The 21,210-nt window shown below is 35.5% G+C and overlaps 1 protein-coding gene across 1 annotated transcript; it reads right to left on the minus strand.

Annotated features, from left to right (window-relative positions):
- Positions 1–1,190: 1,190 nt before the first annotated feature.
- LOC106075575 (alpha-(1,3)-fucosyltransferase C-like) lies at positions 1,191–19,263 on the minus strand. Its single transcript, XM_056025528.1, has 6 exons — positions 18,957–19,263; positions 18,286–18,414; positions 12,073–12,167; positions 11,313–11,490; positions 7,131–7,613; positions 1,191–1,360 (listed from the first exon to the last, which is right to left on the minus strand). The coding sequence occupies exons 1-6, from the start codon at positions 19,251–19,253 to the stop codon at positions 1,301–1,303; spliced, it is 1,242 nt and encodes a 413-aa protein (XP_055881503.1). The 5' UTR covers positions 19,254–19,263; the 3' UTR covers positions 1,191–1,300.
- Between the last annotated feature and the right edge of the window lie 1,947 nt (positions 19,264–21,210).

The raw sequence follows: 21,210 nt of genomic DNA on the forward strand, positions 1-21,210 counted from the left end.
ATTACAATCAGTGCACTATTACCATAAAGTGCATACTCCACAATAAATAAATAAATTTGATCGTTAACATTTGATTATACTCAAATTTTATTTTGCTGCTGTGTTGTTGTTGGGTTTTTTTTACTTTGAACTAATAAAACAAACATTCACCTCCCATTAGATCAGATTATTCACAAACCTAAAACGTTATATTAACAAGGGAGTTAATTTCCCTTATCATTGAAAATTGAGCAATGAAGGGCAAAAAATAGCTCCCACATAGCAAGGCAAAATAACAATAATAATAGTAATAACACATTGTCAGAAAGATAAATCTAATACAAAATAAATTCAGACTAACCTATACATACAGTCAACTTTAAATAAAAAACTTATGTTTTTAGAATACAATATTAAACAAATTATCAGTCTCTAATCAAGATAATTAAAGTATTTTCAAGAATAGTATCGTAACATATACACTATTATACTAGGCACTGCTGTATTTTACATTCAGTTGAATTATATTTTTCCACGAAGGCTAATAAGGAACAGAGTCCATTGCACTGGCGGAGATGGATAGACCCCGCATGACCGATATGTTTCAACAAAGGAAACGTCGAGGCCTGCTTGGAATTGCTCGGTCTTCGGTCTCGCCCTTAGTTTCAAATGTCTTAGTGACATACCTCCCCCCCCCTACCGCACGGAAAAAAAAGCATTTGTAACGCCTGCTTGGTACATCTTCCATATGAACAATTGTTTAATCGTTCACACAGGCCGATTGAGGGAACTTCCAATAGGCTAGAGTTTCATGTGACCTAATCTCAACTCTAATGGCAAAAACAAATGTGGTGAGACTGTCGCACAACTGTACCCCTTATAGGATACTGGATACTTATATTGAAACTTTTGCTCTATCAGAGGACGGTATATAAACACTAGGCTTCAGTGTGACATATAAAATTATAAATTTATTCAACATGTTATATTACGTTTTAAATTATTCAAACTAGATTTATTCAACTGCACCATATTGGAAATAGTTTTTATTGCATCAATGATTTAACGCTAAGGCACACGGATGCTAGATATTGAAAACAAGACTGAAATTTTTTATATTTTGGTCGAACCAAATTCAATATACGAACAATGTGTGTAATATAAACAATGAACATGACTCCTGATAGGCTGTGTATTAGTTACATATTGGACACATCTTGAGAACCAATCAATTCCCTTCATTTCGGTATGCTGCAAGTAAGGTTCTGTTGGACAGAAATAGCGAGTCAGACTTCTGGAACTAAAAACCTGTTCTGAAGAGTTAAAGAAGTCCTAATGATATCTTGACTCCATCCAACAATCTACCCAGTTGGTTAGCAAGCTGAAAAACAAACAAACGATAGTGTTACGTTCTAAAAATATGCTTCGAAACTCAAAAGTAATAGTTACAAACAGTGGCGTCACTAGGGGAGTGCGGGGGTGCGGTCTGCACCGGTTGACACCCAAGTAAAAAAATGCACTTTGAGAAAACCTGACAATTAAAAAAAAATAAGCGACAGTGGGTAAATATTGGAACATGTTATCACAATTAATAAATCAATCTATATATTTTTTTTTCATTCGACAAAACATTTTTTTAAATGACATTCTATCAAAATGTTTAAAATATTATATCATAATTAATATCACAAGGAAAACGAGAAACCTTACTTTCAGATGTATACCAGCTGCGTGTATGTATACGAATATTACTTTGATTTTTAAAAATGTTCTAATCGAATCTATTAAATTTGTAGCTAGCACCTTAACATCAGGATGCCAATCAATACTTACTGGTTAACAAATGACGACACTCTTCAGGCATAAAATATCATTGAAATATCACATGTAAATAGTGTAAATTTTATAGAATTGGAAAGTAAATTAGTAGTCATTGAGATTTCTGAAAATGATGATAGACAAGTTGTAGCCAAGGTGAAGAAAATTTGTACAATGTGTTAGTCGAATGATACACTTGAATATTATAGAGGATTTTTCTTCTTGTCTAGTGCCAAGAATGGTTATGATGCTTACTAAAGGGGACGATTTAGTCACTTAATAGCAAAAAAAACTGTATTCTATTGCTGTCGACTATTGTCAACAAATTGTGTTGAAATGAAATAGAAATGTGTAATTTAATGTGTGCTTGAAATTGGAATATTAAAAAAACGTATGAAGAATTTATCTGAATTGGAAAAATGGAAAACAAGGTCATCCGGCTACAAATACAATTGAAAAGACAGTCGTTGCTATGATTGAAATAAAGAAGAAAAACAATGGAAGGATATATTGCACGGACTGTTTCTATAAAAGCCGAATATTTGACATATTGTGACCATATTAACAAAGAGACTTTATTGAATAAAGAATTTCCATGAGTTGACGGAAATGTTATGTAGATGAATCCCATAGCTGAAAGTTCATCTGTAATGTTAAAAAGTTTATTAATGTTTTAGCAAACGACGTAAAAGATATTAAGGTCAGTATGGCACCTTTGTATCTTGTTTGACAAAACAGCTACATAGCACACCTAACATGGCAAACACTGACCAGATTCAGAAGTTATACGATTTTAAGGGAGATAAAAAAAGCTGATGAGATCAACTTAATATCTTAAAATGTCTAGAAAAGGTTGAGCTTGAATTTATATGTGGAGTTCACAAAGATATAAAATTGCAGCTTTAATGTCTGGAACCATGAAGGAGTACAAGGGGGAAGTGTACTATTTAAGAAGAGAAAAAAAAAGTTCCTTCTTATGTGTATTGATTTTTTTTTTAAACTTTGAGCTTCAATTCCTACTGGAAGCAATCATTGACGTAGCAGATAAATGTGGAGCAATCCAACCAAAACTTCTTTAGTTCAACAACTGACGAAATATTGTAGATGTCAGTTTCAAATTATTGGCGTATATGATGATTTTTTAAAAGGCGACATTCAAACAGAAATATCATGTCTGAGAAGGGATCTAAAGGCAACAAAAATTATTCTCAAATGCAGGATTATTATGCCAAGATAAAGACGTTAAAATTATTTATAAATCATTGAACAAAGCTTATAACTGTTTCTTATCCTATCTGCATATTTATGGTGTCATGTGAAAAAGGGATTTTTAAAATTAGAATGAAAAAATATTTGAGACAAAGGAACAAAGGAACAAAGGACACTTTAATAAAGGGAATTTTTTTAATTAAAAATTAGATCTTTTAAGACATTAACTTTGATGAAATTAATGATGAAGTTAATGATAAGTTTTCACGTTTGAAATCCAGAAAAAAAATCTGTGTAATTTACTTATGGATAAATTGTTGCAAAATTGAGCTATATTTTAAAGGCAATGAGTCCAAAGATTAAGAATGCCTGCAGAGTTTCACATGACTACACAAACCCAGTGAACTGTGAATAAATTGTAATAAACAACTTTTTTTTTTAAATTTCAAAGACACTCATTTTATAATTGTTGAACAATCAAATAACATAGGTAATTATAAACTATATGTTTTACAGTGCAAGAAACAAACAAATAAACAAAAAAAAAGGATTTTTAAAAGGGGGGGGGGTGACGATACGAAACTTGCATGCAAAAGTTCATTCGAGTTTTTCCCAGCAAACCGTGAGAAACTTTAATTTTTAACTTAAAACAATTATTTTCTTGTTAACCCACAACTAATTTCTTTAGGATTTATCTCTCCTCGCACCGCTTCTCACGGGACGAATCTCCACGTAAAACATTAACTAGCCTCTCTAGGGCTAACTTTTAATTTTGACCGCTGTGCATGTGACCGCACACAATAGTCCCTTCACGCTGCGGCCTAATAACTTTTCACACCAATCCCCCCCCCTTCCGCAGGATACACATCGCTCTAAGAATAGCATTGCACTCGGGCTGGACAGATACATATTCGCTTAAGACTTTACTCTCACGGTAGGCAACGAATATTGACCATAAATCTGACCTGACGCCTGACATCTCCGGTACATCGATAAATGTGAAATTATCAGCTAGCTTTCTTCCCCACCCGTTAAACGAAAAGTCACATCTATATATAGAGAGAGACCAAAGCATTCCAAGTAAGGCCCGCTAGGATTCATACAGTCTCCTCTGTTAGGAAGTTTAGTTGTGAGGTTTCATTAGAGACAAACGGGTAAGTGTAAACATTTTACTATACTCATTTTATCTTATAGGAATGTGTGAGTACACATTAGTACACAACCACGTTCCCCGTCATTACATTATGACTTTATTATGTATGTATCTTGTACTATTTTATGTCGATGCTATATCTTCATATAGTATTATTAATGCCGCTATGGTTGTCTACATTTGAAACTATAGTCGTTATATTTAATTTGTTATGTTTCATCCGTTCCCGTATTTTAGTGATTGATGTAAACAATACCCTTTAGTGAATCTAAGTACTGTCTAAGAACTTAGATCGCAGTGCTCTAAACTTACAGAGCCCATGTGAAATTATTTATTTCACACTTCTGTTGTATATCCCTCATACATGTAATTGTCTCCCACCCTTGTGAACTTATAGTTCCTTGGATGAATGTAATTTTGATTAACTATATCAATCCCTTATTACTGTAGCCATATCCCTAATATTTTATTTTCATCTTATCCTTTAGTATATAATAGGCTCATTCCCCTTTTACTGTAACTGATTACTTATCGTCGTAATCATATTTAATGGATGAATCTTGACAAGTATCATCCTACATTGTATGATGACACATTAACTGTAGTTATCTTACCTGTATTTTGTTTGCTATTGAGTCATACGCATGCTTTAAGATTTTATACATGATTGTCTTAAATGCCTTATTGGGATTGATACCAATGTCTACATCTGATTGATTGCAAGGCATATGGGAATCCCTGCTCAATGCCTTTAGGAGGTTCCTAATTGTCTGTCTTATCCCCAGCCTGGTTGCTACCCCTGATTGCTACCCCTGATTGCTACCCCTGATTGCTACCCCTGGTTGCTACACCCGACTGCTATAACTACCAGATCTCCACCCAAAGCTGTAACCGGAGCAGACCACACCAGATACCCCCCCCCCAATTACATACCTGTTAGCAAGAAGGCATTGCCTACTGTCCTTGGCCTTAACATATTGCCCAGTGTCCACAGTGCCCTATACTGCCCAGTATCATCTGCCCAGTGCCCGGCCCAAACTGTCCACTGCCCAATAGCTATTGCCTAATGCCGACAGATCAGAGCAACCTTCGCAACAGAAGATAAACTGGTGTTGAGTTAGCACGGCTCTCTACGAGCTGAGAGATCGTACTACTTAGTCTGCAGCACCAACCATCTCTACTGCTAAACAGGCAGCGGCCTCACCCTAGAGCCAGTTTGCCTGCAGCATAGAGACTATCCCGAGCCGACGTCCTAAGACAGAGCCGGATGACTCATCCTTCTGAGTGCCAGTCTTACGACCGCCAGAAGACGACCCACGGGCTAGCAGCTAAGAAAAATAATTAGCAGACATAGGAACATTCTTCTCCTCCAATCACTCAATAATTAGCAATCCATGATGAGCAGTTATTTTAGATATTAGCACCTTCATTTAATTTCTTAATTATAATTTTATTTGATCATTTATCTTGTGTAATTTTTCATTTATTAAATTATATTTATTTATTATATTTATTTATAAACGTATAATATTGGTCTGTTCTTACTGTTAGTTGCGGTGTGCCTGTACAAAATCTTATATGTGAGCGGGATAAAATTAATCAAATTTCCCCTAGACCTAGACAAACAAGCCATATATTAACTAATTAACATCTCGTCACAGGGGTGGGGGGGGGGTAACACCTTGAGCTTACCGCACCGGGTGACACCCACCCTAGCGACGCCACTGGTCACGAAAATAATTAGATAAACTAAAAAAAAAATGTCGTCATATCTGTGTCAGAAAACTAAAAGCTGTTTAAGGGAGCTAACTCTTTTTATGTTGACAATTCAAGTGAGTGAATGCGTTGTCTTTCCTTGTTTATATTTTTATTGTTCAGTTGATGCCTAATTGGAATAAGCACTTCTTTTGACGTGCACCTAGTATGTCCATATGAAACTTACACATTCTCCCTCAAAATCTATTATTGAAAACTATGTCTTCTGATAAGATGGGCTTAATTGAGAGGAAAGGAGGGGGGGGGACTGTTAACGTAACACTTTAATAGTTGAAGAAATAACAGCCAATACTGTACAACTGGCAGCACGTAACACAAGACCGTACAAATATCTCTTCGATAACACCGTTCCGCCGTATCAACTCTTGCACTGGCCTCTCCGTCTCGTTCCGGGCTTTCACTGGGTTCAACAGTTCAGGACTGACTTCACACACTAGGCTCGTTGTGTCGGACTCGATCACAGACCAAGATCAAGACGCCGTTCGTCTCAACTGTACTTGATAGTACTCCGCACTGAACCGTCGTAATGCTCCGTACAGAACCACGCCGCTGAACTGTGCTGTAGTCGACCGGACTGTAGTGAACCGGGCTCTGAACCCCTGCCGTGAACCGTCTTGACTGCGACACCTCCGCTCTTATATAGGGTCCCTACTGGCCTTCTCGAACCGGACAGAACGCCGCTCGACGTTTCTAGGTGGTCAGATGACTACAACTCTCGTGACACTCCTGAGTTCTGTTCACGACGTCGATCCTTCCCGGACCGCCGTCGATCCTTCCCGAACCGCCGTGTTCACACTCGTCTCGGCTGACCGTCGTAACTCGTCACGGTTGACCGCTCGTCTAGCGCTGGCCTGGGGCGATTTGCGTCGGCTGACTACACTCACACCACTACCCCCATCTGTGCCACCACCAGGTTTATAACACTATTAATATGGTCGGACATACTGGAATAAAAAAGTCATTTTAAAAATGTTTAAAATTTTAAGATATTTCTAGGGAATTAGAAATGGAAGATCACACGAATAAACTTGTGATAATGTACCCTTCCCCCAACCAAATCTCTTTTGACAGCAAATGATGAAATGATACAAATATGTCCCTTCCTCCGTCATGCAAACAATTCACAATGGAACTCACTCTTTAGCCAAACTTTTTTGATTCAAGCAATGAAGAAACTGCTCACGCTACTACTTACCGACCACTGTGGACACTGGTCATCTTGCATCCAGCCAGAGATATCCGTGTACACCTGGGCCGGCTTGGACTTGTTGTGCAGCGCCTCACACAGGTTGCACCACCACTTCCGCCTGGCCGGCACCTCGCTGTACACGTCGTGGTCCACGGTCCAGTCCAGGTACTCGTTGTAGGCCGTCTCGTTCTGCTCGAGGTAGCGCAGGTAGTCCACCAGCGACTTCACGTCTTTAAAGTCCTTCACGCGGATGTACGAGTGGGGTGGGGCGATTTTGGCGTAGTCTAAGGACGAGCTGCCGCCGAAGACGACCGGAACCTGCCGCCTGAGAAGTGCAGACCAGAACTTCTCCGTTATGTAGTCCTTGCAGTTGCTGTTCTCAAAAGTGAAGAAGAACTTGTAGTTTGAGAGTGTGTCGTAACAGTATGTCCCCCGGCATTTCTTGCCACCACACTTGCCATACAGGTCCAGGTCTTGACCTAAATAGGACTAAGAAAATAAAGACAACATTTGTACATTATAACTGTGCTCAAAGTATGGCTAGCCTTTTTATCTTTCAGCTCTTAAACAGGTCTTGCAAAACATTATTAAGTGTTAGAAAAAAAAAACATTATAAGAACCAAACTCTCTAACAATACATAACTAGGTTATTCTTTTTTTTTTCAATTCTCTCTGTCTGTCTGTCTGGTAAAAAGTTGGTACACATTATTTCTCCCACACCCATTTCTCGGATCAAATATGAAATATTGAACAATGATTTCTTTTACCTGACAAAACAACAATCAATTTAAAAATATAACCAATTAGTTAATTAACTATTGGTAACTAATTATTTTGTTTGATATTGAACAAGGGAAAGATATTGTACTTGACTTGGTGGTATAAGTCGAATTAGTCCCCATGAGGACGATTGAGCCCTCGAATTCGAATTCAACTTGTACAACTTTAAAAAAAATACTCTTTAAAAAGCGATCACGATAACATTACATATCAATAAATATGTTGTTCCGTTTTTTTTTTATAAATAGCATATAAATGCTAAATCAATATTTCTGTACTGACTTATATTTCATTAACTGTAAAAATGTTCCGGATATTGTTTTATAAAAACTGAATTATGTCAAATGATTGTTTGAAATCGCATAATTGACTAAAATAACACTTATATTCTTTGACAATGTGTCACTATAATTTGATTATCAATATCAAATTGTTCCGTATTTTCATCTTTAAACAAATTTTAAAAATATCGACAATAGGTTGTTCAGGGCTTTAAAAAAAGAAAGTAATTTACAAGAAACGATTATTGAAAATCACTTTTTAGATTTATTTTACATTTAATTTTCTTCCTGAAACATAACAAAAGTTTTTTAATCGATAAAAAATGTTCCGGATTTTGTTTTGAAAAGTAATCGACCTACATTATTTAAATTTTCTTACAAATAGTCGCTGAAAATTTCCGAATTTTATTTAAAATTCTACTAACGCCAAATCATCATCATCATTCCTTTGGGTTCGTCATGGAACATAGGGCCTCGACTAACAAGGCAGTGTGACGTAGTATTTTGTTTCCTTTGACGTCATATGGAATGAGTTTTTCAAATGAAATGCTAAAAGAACTTGGTATAGTAATGTTTTATTAAGCCTCGTTATGTGACTCGATCGTGTTTAAAAAAGGAATGATATCTTGATTTAGATCTAATCTAGATTTTTAAAGCTAGATCTAGATTTTTTTTTTACAGTATATCTAGATGTCGATTTATATTCTAATTAAAATCATTGTAGAGTCTAGATCTAGAATTTCTAGATCTAGTTGAGACTGATATAGATTAGATCAAGATGTAGATCAATATTGCAATGTTATAATATACTAAAACTAAATGTAATGTTGCATTCAGTCTATTGATAGATTATCTATGATTTTTTCTTACATAAATCTTATCTAAATTACATCTACATTATTCCAAATAATTATTATAGATCTAGATCTAGTAAATACAGAACTTAAGAGTGCTAAATCAGAAGTTTAATTTAGGTAGATCTACATCCTCATTCTAGTTCCACTTAAATGAAAATGCCAATATCTTGATAACTGTACTCAGACATTGAAGTACAAGCACGATATATCTGTTCTTTTTTTTTTGTTCTTTAATTACAAATCAATGCTGAAAGATTATCTAAATTTTCTCGTCTGACATATTGTACATATGCTATAGATGTCAAGCCATAATGTGTAAAATATCTCTTTATCAATAATAGGCTATAAGTTTGTAACCAGTTTGTTATTAAATTAAGAGCAATGCCTGGTCGTGCTGTTAGCGTGCTGAACTGGTTATCTCGACGGTCCAGGGTTGCTTGTTTGTTTGTTTTACATGTTTCAGATATTCCTTCAGAGTTGAAGATTACTTCCTAGTCCAAACCTCCCGCAGGACTACGGGGAATAGGAGCGGGCAGGGTTTGAACCAGGGACCATCGATAAATCTAAACGACAGTCCAGCGCACAAACTGCACGACCAGGCAGAGTTCATACCCTGCTCGCTGCCATCCTCCATCATCCAGTGAGAAGTTTCTTATTTTTAACTTAGAAAGAACATCCGAAACATGTAAAACAAAAAATAAATCATTTTTTACAACGGCAAACGAATCTTTGAAACATTTTTATTTTTGAATATCAAAATTAAACCACGTCTTGAATATTCCTTTCGAATAGGCAGATCCGACAGAGATCCGACTTTGACGGGGACCGCCTCTTAGTTTGTGTGATAACACAAACTCTCTTTGTAATCTTGTTTTTATTAAATGTTGTTCTTGTTGCTTCTGTTTTAGAAATGGTGGTATCATGGTGAAACGTTGTATTGGTCATCTCTTTCTATGGCCAATGAATAAGGTGTGAGTCCTGTAACCATTGACAACCAAAACTTTTTCTCCAGCAAATGTCTCGTAGCGACATTGTAAGCCCCCATTAGTTTTTATTCCGGCGTTCAATACGTATGTATGTAGACCTACATGTTGAGATGACCTAGGGAAAGAATGTAAATGAGAAATCACCTGGTGTTATCAGTGTCATTATTTAATCGGCTGCTGTTACCCTTATATCGCTCTTTTCTTAAAATATTGAAAAAAGAGGGGGGGGGGGAGGGAAACAAGTAGTATTCACCCGTCACTAAATAGCAGAACCGGACTTAACCTATGCGAAACGGATTTCGCGGGGCCAAGTTTGGGTAAGGAAGCGGATAAGTGAAATTTAAGAGTTTGTATTAGAAAACAAATTCGTCTATACATTTTATTCATTCTTTACTACGTACAGAATTACTTTATGAGCCTTGCGTTTAGCAAAGTCATAAAGTATATCATAATAATTCTGTTTCCTACATAGATCATGCTCAATAGCAAGAATTACTAAATCTTTCAATCTATCTTTGAATTGTTGACCTCAGGTAATTCTTCATTAGTTTGAGGCGCGAGAAGCTTCTTTCACCAGATTACACAATTACGGCTGATGCATAATGTCATTTTCATTTATCGAGCTTAGGATTGGCGTTATCCATATTGAATGACACCCCAAAATGACAACTTTTGTCTATATATTTCCGTATATTTTAGGGACTTTTTTCGTATCTTTTGTAATTTCGGAGATTTACAGGAGCTCATGGTAAATCGACAGGAGGGAGCGGGAAATCTGTTATAAGTTATAAAATGGTTTAATTTAATAATTTATACACCTTGAATTAGCGCGGGTCCAATGAAAGTGCGAGTTCTATGAAAGTGCGGGGCCCACTGCGATCGCATAGTTTGCAGTGGCCTAAAGCAGGTCCTGCAAAACAGCGCGTATGCTACGCCGCCGGTCGACTAGTATATAGATAATTGCATTCTGCATGATGTTTTCCGAAATGCTGTTTATAAAACAGAAGTAAATGTCATTATAGATGGACATTCTTGACTTTCGTGTACACTTTCAATGAAGAGAATGTTATTAGACCTGCTTGTTTCAAACATGTAGGCTAAATAACTGTTTTTCTGAGATGTACAGTTTGAATATAGGATTACGGTGAAGAACTATATTAATAACATTAACTATTTGTTACTTGTCTGGCGTAGTGTTTCGAAGAATACAGCCATTGTATTTTGTAATTGGAAAATAAATGCCAATGTTTATGGTCAAAGAGCTTTCACTAAAATGACGTTTACCTTCAGTTCTTTGATGACCAGTTGCCTCCTATTATAATCAAAACAATTGCTGGCCATCCATGCTGAGAAACGGTTGTTCTCCTTGGCCCAATTGGTCTTCAAAGATTTGTTGAATTTGATGCTGGGCGGAAGTGGTAGGCTGGTATAACCCCCGTAAGAGACCGGGACATCAGAATCTCTATAACCAAACAAAAACACAAACATTAGAATGTATAACTACTGACTTTATCTTTGCGCTGTTCTTATAACATTGTTTGAAGACAACAATAAGAGTATCAAAAACACAAAACTCTAAAGACTAAACATACGGCAGTTAAACGAAATTAGAATATTAAAAGACGAATTAGAAAATCAATAAATCTCTTATTACACCTATTATTGCACCTATTATTGCACCTATTATTGCACGTATTATTGCATCTATTAAAGACAACCGCGCTTCTTCGTCAAAACGGTTGCATTGAAAAAAAAATAGGCTCCATAATCTGAATTCTTTAGTCAACCTTTCTCCTTGATGAAAGAGTGTTTCCAGTGAACAATACTTGTCAAGTCTTTGTCAAAACATAGGCATGTACATAATTACTAGTGTCTTTATGTGGATTTACCAAATAGAGTTTGGGTTTAAAGCATGGAATTTGGAACACCTCCCCCCCGAAAGGAAATCCCCCCTGCGGGGGGGGGGGGGAGGGTGGAGGCGGAATTTAGTGACTGATTTTTTGCTTTGATTTTGTTTATTTTATGTGTTTTTTCTCATACTGACCTTCTGTACCAAGCAGTCCAGTTAAAAACTCCGTAAAATGGAACTAAATTCAGTGGCACTTTGGGCGGAGGCTCCAAGTTATGTAGTATCCAGGTCTTCAAATAAAAACAGGTTTTAAAAGGCTAACATTATAACTGTTTGTTTATAAGATATTGAAAAACAATTTAATACTAACAGTGACTAACTATAATGTAATAGCTTAATAGACAAAATGTTTAGAAATTTAACACAAGAACATATCTCACATGAAACATTTTTTCCAGCTATTTATTCAATGTGGAGGAAATGTCAAATCCCGATAAAAAAAAATGAAAGTTTTCAAAGATCGAAATTAGGAACATGTTGAATACATTCTTGAAATATTTCAAGTAGCCAGCCCAACAATATGTAACAGTGGGGGAGTCAAACAACAAGTCCATGAGTTATTTCCAGATTAATGTTCATATCAGGAAGGATTACCTTTGGTGCCAGCGATTGAACTATAGATACAGTAAGCGTAACGACTATGCGTTTTATTATATTCTAAAAAGCAAAATATAACAAAGCTGTTATAATTATATAAGGGGAAGAACTGCACATGTATAAACACATATCTCAATAGTGTAAGATTTATTTCCCTTTTCTATACTCAATCTAATTAATTAAAACTAAATAATTACAATTTGTGGATGTTTTAAGATTGATTCATGTTTTGATAGGGACAATAAACCATTGTGCAAAGTTTCGAATTGATCCGAGAATGGGAAGTAGCGTGTACAGACAGAGTGAGTTGATATAATCTTTTTAATAAAGCAAACATTAGAGAAGCAAGATCGGGATTTTCTGCACATATAGAACTAGAAGGAAATGAGAGGAAATGAGAAGGCTGACACACTCGCCAAGAGTGGGAGAATAAACTCACAATTACAAATCGCACTCTATCCAGAAGAAATGAAGAAACTAATAGTAAATAAAATAAATGAGAAATGGACAAGCTCTCACCCGAATCACAAAATTGAAACCAGTGAAATCTGCCCATGTGTCACCAGAGAATACTGACCAGATCCTTCAAAACTGTTCTCTTTACCAAGAGGCCCGTACAAGACTCTGGGGGCACTGGTCCAAGAACACCCAAATAGAAAGAAAACTATATGAAGAGCTCCCTGATTTGGAAACCACTGCACAATTCATCTCATAGAATGGTCTAGTCATCTAAACGCTTCAACATAAGAATGAGAACGAGGAAGAAGAAGAAGAATGAAAACCAAGCATTTTCTACTCAAAGTCCACGCCTCAATATAAAAATCATATACAGTTTAAAACAAAAAATGTTTCCAACAATCAGTAATACTTTAAACATAGACTTTGTCTACATGTGTCCACATAAGTCTAATGACGTCAACAACGTTAAAAGACAGTTCCAAATACTACTGCAACTTTCCATGTGCCGATGGAAAATTAGAAATAATTGTAGAGTATAAATTTATTAAATCAGAAAAAAAATATGAAAATTACTCTCTAAGAATAGGGGGCGCGGTGGCTAAGTGGTTGGGAGGAGACTGTTTTTTTTTTTATTTCGGAACTATTAGGTCACCCCTTAATCTAACCAGCTCTAATGGTTTCCTGACATTAATTGGGGAAAGTAAACCGGTTGGTAGTTGTGCCGGCCACATGACACCCACGTTAACCATCGGCCATAGAAACAGGTGACCTTTACATGATCTGCCCCATAGATCTCAAGGTCTGAAAGGGGAGCTTTACTTTACTTCTCTGAAATAATAAAATAATTTAAAATTGTGTCTTGCATGAAAATGTTTCAGGTGCTTTGGCAAAAAATGAACTGAATTGACGGAAATTAAATTCAATATTGTAAAAATAGCATATTCTGGTTTATTGTATTTTAGGTATGAAAATTCTGGTTCATCGTTTTTTAGGTATGAACATTTTGTTATCAACTTTGAGTGAACCAAATTAGCATTGAGCTGAACTATTTCATTAAGTATTTCAAGTTTTTTCTATAGTGTTATAGCGTTTTTGTGGCTAAACAGATTTACTATTTGTCGTGGACATTAAAGTGACCTTCTTTGGAATGAGAGGGTATCGTGGAGAAGCCTTATTCAAACATTTGGTCATTTGATCTAGTGCTTTTTTTTTTTGCTTTGTTTTGTTTTTCTAAGTCTTAGTGTCACAACAACCTCGTAGAGCTAGGTTCAAGGGCAGAGGTCAAACGAATGTTTGCGTTTTCATTTCTGCACGAATATTAGTGGGAAAAGGGAGATAATGATTTTTGGGAGAAAATCTAACAGGTAAAAATAGTGATAGGAGAGAATTATGCTATAGAGATATATTGGAAAAAAATTATAAAATGACATAACAATACATGATGGAAGATACTTTAGAATGAATAACAAATTACATTATTTTACAAGATGCAAGTCATTGAAACACTGACTACTTTATTTACACAAAGGCGGATAGCAGAAGATCTATTTCCATGGTGATCCTATGATTTTACCATGCATCGATTCTTATCCAAATCCTTTTGGTATACATTTCACCCACACAAATTATCGAATTAAGTTGAAACTTTACACAATTATTAGTTGTAATTAAGAAAGCATAAACTAAAAATGGCTACGATCATAGAGGTTTTTTTACATTGAAGAGGTGGCTTTTAGCCTCAAACACGCTCATCTGGAGGGGTTTTAAACTTAAAGCTCTTTGGAGAAGGGGTGGTTTAAACACGAAAACCCTCTTTGGCTACGATCATAGAATTTTGAGTGTGTAATTTGATTTTTTATTTACATTGAAAAGGGTGGTTTTTAGCTTCAAACCCCGCTAGAGGGGGGTTTACGCTTAAAACCATCTGGAGGGGGGGTTAAAATCAAATCCCCTCCCTCTTGAATACGCTCGTAGAATTGCTTTTTTAGCGGTCCCCGTAAGTAGAAAAGCCGCTATTAGGTTTGTGCAAAATGTCAGTCTGTCCGTCTGTCACACTCAGACCTCGAAAGCTAGAAGAGATATGAAAAATATTGTGTCACTATGCGATGCGGCTTGAAAAGTTTAGGTGCAACGGCTACTTTTGGTTTTCTAAAAGCAAACCGTTTAATTTATAAAATTAATTATGCATGCGATTTTTTCATAGAAATACACCAATCTAAAACAATTACGTAAATGTAAGAGAGGCAATTTTACAATATGCTAACATATATGGATAAACTGTGGTGTATTTTCAATATCACTAAGTCAAATATATTTATAAAATGTACAAGAAATGTTCACAATATATGTAAATATTAGTTAAAGGTGTTTTTTCTGGTCAACTAGTTGCTAAAATTAAAACAAAACATTTTGTTTGTTTATAAAGGCTAAGAATGCATTTTGTATGTAAATATCACACACATTTTTTAAAATGGACTTTTTATGCAGCGACTTTCGTGCAGTAGCGTAACGCCGCACCATGATATGGTGCTAAACCAATTCCTTAAACATTTTATAAAAAAACAGATTTTATTTATTTTTTGTTTAGTTCACCAATCAGAAGAAAGAAGCATATTTTTGTGCGTTTTATCTGTTGGTCGGTCTGTCCGTCACCTTTAGATTAAAAAAAAACACTAAAGGCTATTGAAAATCTGATTTAACCCTTAATGTTCCTTCAGAAATATTGTGATAGTTTAAAGTATCTATAATAGATTGTTCCGGATGTTTTGTGAAAAACAAATCAATACCAACGAATGTTTGTTTGCTCTTCTAACTTATATTAAATGTTATTTCCATGCTTAAGCGTTGCAAAAAAACAGACGATCTTTAATATGTTGTTCCGGTTTTATTTTATGTAAATAGCATATAAATGCTAAATGAAAATCTCTTTACTGACTTGTATTTCATTAACTATAAAGTTGTTCAGGATATTGTTTTATAAAAAATAAATTATGTCAAATGATTGTTTGAAATCGCATAATTGACTAATGTTACACTTATATTCTTTGACAATACGTCACTATAGTTTATTTATCGATATCAATTGTTCCTTATTTTTTAACTTATAACAAATTTATTTCAAATGACTTTTTCTTTTTTCAATAAGCGACAATAGGTTGTTCAGGGTTTTAAAATACGAAAGTAGCCTAATTTACTAGAGACGACTATTGAAAAACACTTTTTAGACTTACTTTACATTGAATTTTCTTGCTGAAACAGAACAGAAAGTTTTTTAATCTGTAAAGAATGTTCCGGATTTGGTTTTGAAAAAGAAATCAACCTACATTACTTAAATTTTCTTACAGATCGTCGCCATAATTGTTCCGAATTTTACATGAAAAAATCTACAAACACAAAAAACTGTTTGAAATCCCTTCTTCTCATCTTTACGATTATCGGTTTTTCCGGATTTTTATGAAAAAATTTTCTAACACTATATATCTAAAATCGCACTTCTGTCGTACATTACATTAAATGTTCTAGCTAAACGTTTTAAAATCTAATTATCATTAATATTATGTTCCGATTTTTAAGGAAAACAATTTCCTAACACCAAAATAAGGTATAAAAATCTCTTCCAAGGCTAAGGTACATCTAATTTTCATACGAGACCATTCCAAAAATTTAATTAACGGTATTAGATTTACCTAAAATTCTCTTTTTCTCTCACTATATATACAAACATCCGGAACAATCTATTATAGATAAAAACTATTGTGATGTTTCGGAAGGAAAATTAAAGATTAATCAATTTTCAATAGCTTTAGAGTTTTTTTTTCCAATATTAACATTACGACAGACAGACTGACAGACAAAACGCATAAAAATGCGGCTTTAATGTTGGCTACGCCCATGGGCTGAGTACATTTTAAAAGTCTACCACAGTCGACGACCTTGAAGAGCACACACAGGGAGTCCAGCTGAAATGCCATGCATCCATTTTTACTGTAAAACATCCATTAAAAAAACAACTTCTGCTAACTTGTGTAAAAAAACGTAAAATAAAACTCTATGGCCATATCACAAAGTCCTCAGGGCTTTCAAAAACCTTCCTTTAGACTGCACAGTAAGCGATGGGAAGACAAAATAAAAAAATTGACGTTCCAGTCATTGAAAGAGATTTTGTCAAAAGCAAAAGACAGGAATGGAGAAAGACGGTCACAATTTTTTGTGTGGTGCCCCAACGGTCCAACAGGCTAGGTGATAGAGGAAGGCGAAGAGAACATTGCATTGTGAGATAGACAGGTTACAGATAATGTACTCAGGCCAATCTTTTCTTTTGTATCATAATTGGAATGGCTATTTGTTAATTAATGCATGCCCTCTACGTGATATGTGTGCTGTGTATGCCATGTGTGTGTGTGTAGAATGCAGATTATTACATTTGTGCATATATTAGTATGTAACTTTGGGGGGAAAATGAGACAAATACTATATTGAAGAGCCACACTCCACTGCAATAAATCTGTGAGCATTTGTTCTGTTTCGAGCATCTAGTGAGTAATTGATTGTCAGCATTTTAATTACCTGCACAGCACTCACACACACACACACACACACACACACACACACACCACAACAGCAGTTCATGGGCCGGCAGGCTGGGAGGTAAACAAAACATTTATCTTCACTGTCTGAATCATTTGTTGTAGCATTTGAGTTCCATGCCTGGCGAATTCTAAAGGCAATATTGTCAACTTAGGGTCAGTTTTTCTTTACTTTTTCTTTCATAGTTAATAAAAGCTAGTTAAAGACATCTTTAATTATCGAAAAGTAAATCTTAAAATTCATCAATAATAAACCTTAAAGATAGAACAACAAAACTGACTTTTTCTTTGATGTTAATCGCGGAATTTGCATTTTTCTCTTAGCGTTTTGACGCATACTTCTAAAAGCGGAGGCATTGTAAATTATCGGCAAGATTTTTTTTTCTTTCAAAACTTCCTTTCTCACAGACTTAAATTTTGGACTCTGGGAAATTCGAAATCCATTTACAGTCATTTCACGCGCTTTTTGGGAAGTTTCACCTATGACGTAATATTGTTTCTCCTAAGGAAATGCTGAAGCTTCTGTTTCTAGCTTTGAGACAGGATTTCTTGAAAAAAAAATTCTGGAACTTCTGTTTCTAACACAAGACGGGATTTCTATCGTTTTAAACAAAATATGGACGTTATCACATCTGGACTGTTAACATCAAAAAGAAGGTCAAACTATTATTCTCACCCTAAACACTAGTAAGTATATCACATTCACCTGGTAAGCGTGACGCTTGCTTGGCATGCGGATTCCTTTCCAAAAATTCCATAGAGCTTCTACGTGAAAGAGCACGGCATCACTTTGATCAAACAATGTCCGGTCGTTGGTCATAGTGCATTTTTTGACCTATTGATCAGAGTAAAAGAGACAGTATGGTTTGGTTTATACAGACTATCGACATAAGTAAATAGCCTCAGCGCACAAACAGCATAGGCAACTGAACAACAAATATGTCTTAAAAGTGAATAATTATGGCATAGTTTGACTTTTTATTTCTAAATCTGCATTCTTTTCCCATGGGAGCTCCCACATCCCAGATTATCTGATCAAATGATGTAATGCACGGTAAAATATATAGACAAGAATAAAGGAGTTTTGTTTTCAATTTGTGAATTTTCTTGTCATTTAGAAACACGACTGTCTAAAATAATATACTATTCGATTCACACATTTCTTTCTTTGTTCCAGAGAATGAATACTCTTTCGTTTCTAATATAATAATAATAATCATTAGCAAGATAAAATATCAATGCCAGATAATTGTCTGTAAGGTAGATCAAACATAATTTTTTAGAAGGTAGTCTAACGAATGTTTACAACAATCACTAAAAATAATTCATACACAAATAAACTAAAACGTTCAATGTAAACACTGACAATGCTCCTACTTTACAAGGCTTGAAATAAGAGTCGTCTGTCTCCTCCCACGTCACGTCATCAAAGAATCCAGTCCACCTTAAAATTCTTTTCACTTCCGAGTTTGGTCTTATCACTCTTTGAGGGAGTTTTTGTATGAACTCGCCTGGCTGGCCGCAGCCCCCTGGCGGACACATCTGTTCAGTTGAGGCAATGACCAATAGAAAGAAGAAGCTGACAATGACAGAGCTGAGCAGAAACTTCAAAAACTTCTTCCATTTTCTCCTAATCATGTTGGTTCGACAGAAACTCAGACTAAGATGCATCATCTCTGGTCATTAGTGCTCCTTGAAAAAAAAAAGTCATTTCTACTTTTAGGTTGGCCATAATCGTAAATACAAAAGAGATGATTTGACAGCATGATAAAAACAATTACTGGTATTTCCGGGTTAAAGTTGGTAGATGTTTTTTGATCAAAGGTTTGTTCTTGTGATGCGACATATGAACAGTAATGGCCCCACCCAACCCGCCACTGATACTACAGTTAAAAAGGACTATACAAAAAAAAATGCAGGAGTGAAAGCTTTTTTTCTAACGTATGTATTACATTTTCAATTTTATTTCTTAAAAAATAATTTAGTAAGACGCTATTTCTTAAGTCATATTTTTTTTTTGTAATTCATAATCTTCCTGGGGTTAGGGAAAAATTGTAGACTCCTCGCCCTTGCCAGCAAGGGGTCTGGGGGAGCGCCGAGAGTTCCTTCAGTGCGGGGCGGAGCCCCGCCGCCAAGCACTATTTCTGGTACTGAAAGTCAACTAAATGCATATTCTTAGGTACCTGTCACTAGCAAGGTCTGAAGCCTCTTCCCACCTGCTCTGAGGACCTCCAAGTTGTATTAGGATGTCATCGCGTAATAATATTATGCGTAATAAATTCATTTTGTCGGAGAACATGTCCCACAAATCTCATGCGACTGTCTGTCACAACCTTACTAAGTGGTCGACTCCCACTTCGGCATAGGATTTCCTTGATTTAGACCCGACCTCTATAACTGACTCCTAAAATCCGTCTTAGTCATCTTTGTTGAGCCACATTTAGTGCTTTTCAATTTTGGAAGATGACCATTCATTGCACTTCATTAATGGAGCCCAGCCACTGGTAGACTTGTGTAACAACTCTTGGCTACGATCTTGGAATTAGGTAACTATTTTGCTTTAGATGTTATATCGAAAAGGGAAGTTTTATCGTCAAAATCATCTGTTGTTGTTTTTTTAACTAAAATATATCTGGAGTTTATTCTTTAAAAATTCAAAACCACATTTAGCAACGGTCATATAATTTGGTGACTAGTTTGCTTTAGAAATAATATTGAAGAGAGAGGCTTTCAACTTTAAAACGCTCTGTAGGGGGATTTTAAACTCAAAACTATCTTGAAGGGTTTTAAACTTTTCAAAAAGCCATCTGGAGGAGAGGGGTTGAAACTCAAAACCCACCATTGGATTGGCTACGCTCAAAGGATTTTAGTGTATAATTTGCTTTTTTTATATTGAAGAGGTATGTTTTAGCACCAAACCCTCTGAAAGGAAATTTAAACCCAAAACACCCAATAAGCCTGGCTACGCTCATAGCATTTTGACTGCGAAATTTGATTTTTGTTTTATTTTGAAGATTTATTTTTTAGCTTCATACCCCGCTGGGGGGGGGGGATTAAATTAAAAAACCCTTTGGCTATGCTCATAGCATTTTGAGTGCGTAATTTGCTGCTTTTTTTTATATTGAAGATGTATTTTTAGCTTCAAACCCAGCTGAAGAGGGGTTTAAACTCAAAACCCATTTTTTTTTGTTTTATAGAAGAGGAGGATTTAAATGCAAAACCCCCTTGTAAGGGGTTTCAAACTCAAAACCCCCTGGTAGGGGGTTTCAAACTCAAAACCCCTGGTAGGGGGGTTTAAACTCAAAAGTCCCTGGTAGGGGGTTTTAAACTTAAAACCCCCTTGTAGGGGTTTTCAAACTCAAAACCCCCTGGTAAGGGGTTTTAAACTCAAAAACGAACCGTTGAATTTTTAAAAATGTAAATATGCAGGCAGTTTATTCTTTAAAAATATAGCACTTTTTAAATGAAAAACTTCAGAAGACGTAAGTTTTAATGATAGACTACTTATGAAGAGGTAGAAGAGGTAGAAGTTCAAATTCAAACTTGATCAGAAATATTTATATTTTTTTAAATTACTTACACAGAAATCCTCTCAAATACATGCTCTTATAACTGCTCCACAAAAAAAAAA

The sequence above is a fragment of the Biomphalaria glabrata genome, chromosome 4 (assembly GCF_947242115.1).
Source record: "Biomphalaria glabrata chromosome 4, xgBioGlab47.1, whole genome shotgun sequence".
Lineage (NCBI taxonomy): Eukaryota > Metazoa > Mollusca > Gastropoda > Planorbidae > Biomphalaria > Biomphalaria glabrata.

Excerpts from the sequence above, each read along its gene's own strand:
- LOC106075575 (XM_056025528.1), bottom strand. The coding sequence starts at position 19,253 with ATGATGCATCTTAGTCTGAGTTTCTGTCGAACCAACATGATTAGGAGA. Across the intron at positions 18,415-18,956 it reads CTTATTTCAAGCCTTGTAAA|GTCAAAAAATGCACTATGAC; the intron begins GTAGGAGCATTG and ends TCTGATCAATAG. Across the intron at positions 11,491-12,072 it reads TGGACTGCTTGGTACAGAAG|AGATTCTGATGTCCCGGTCT; the intron begins GTCAGTATGAGA and ends GTTTGGTTATAG.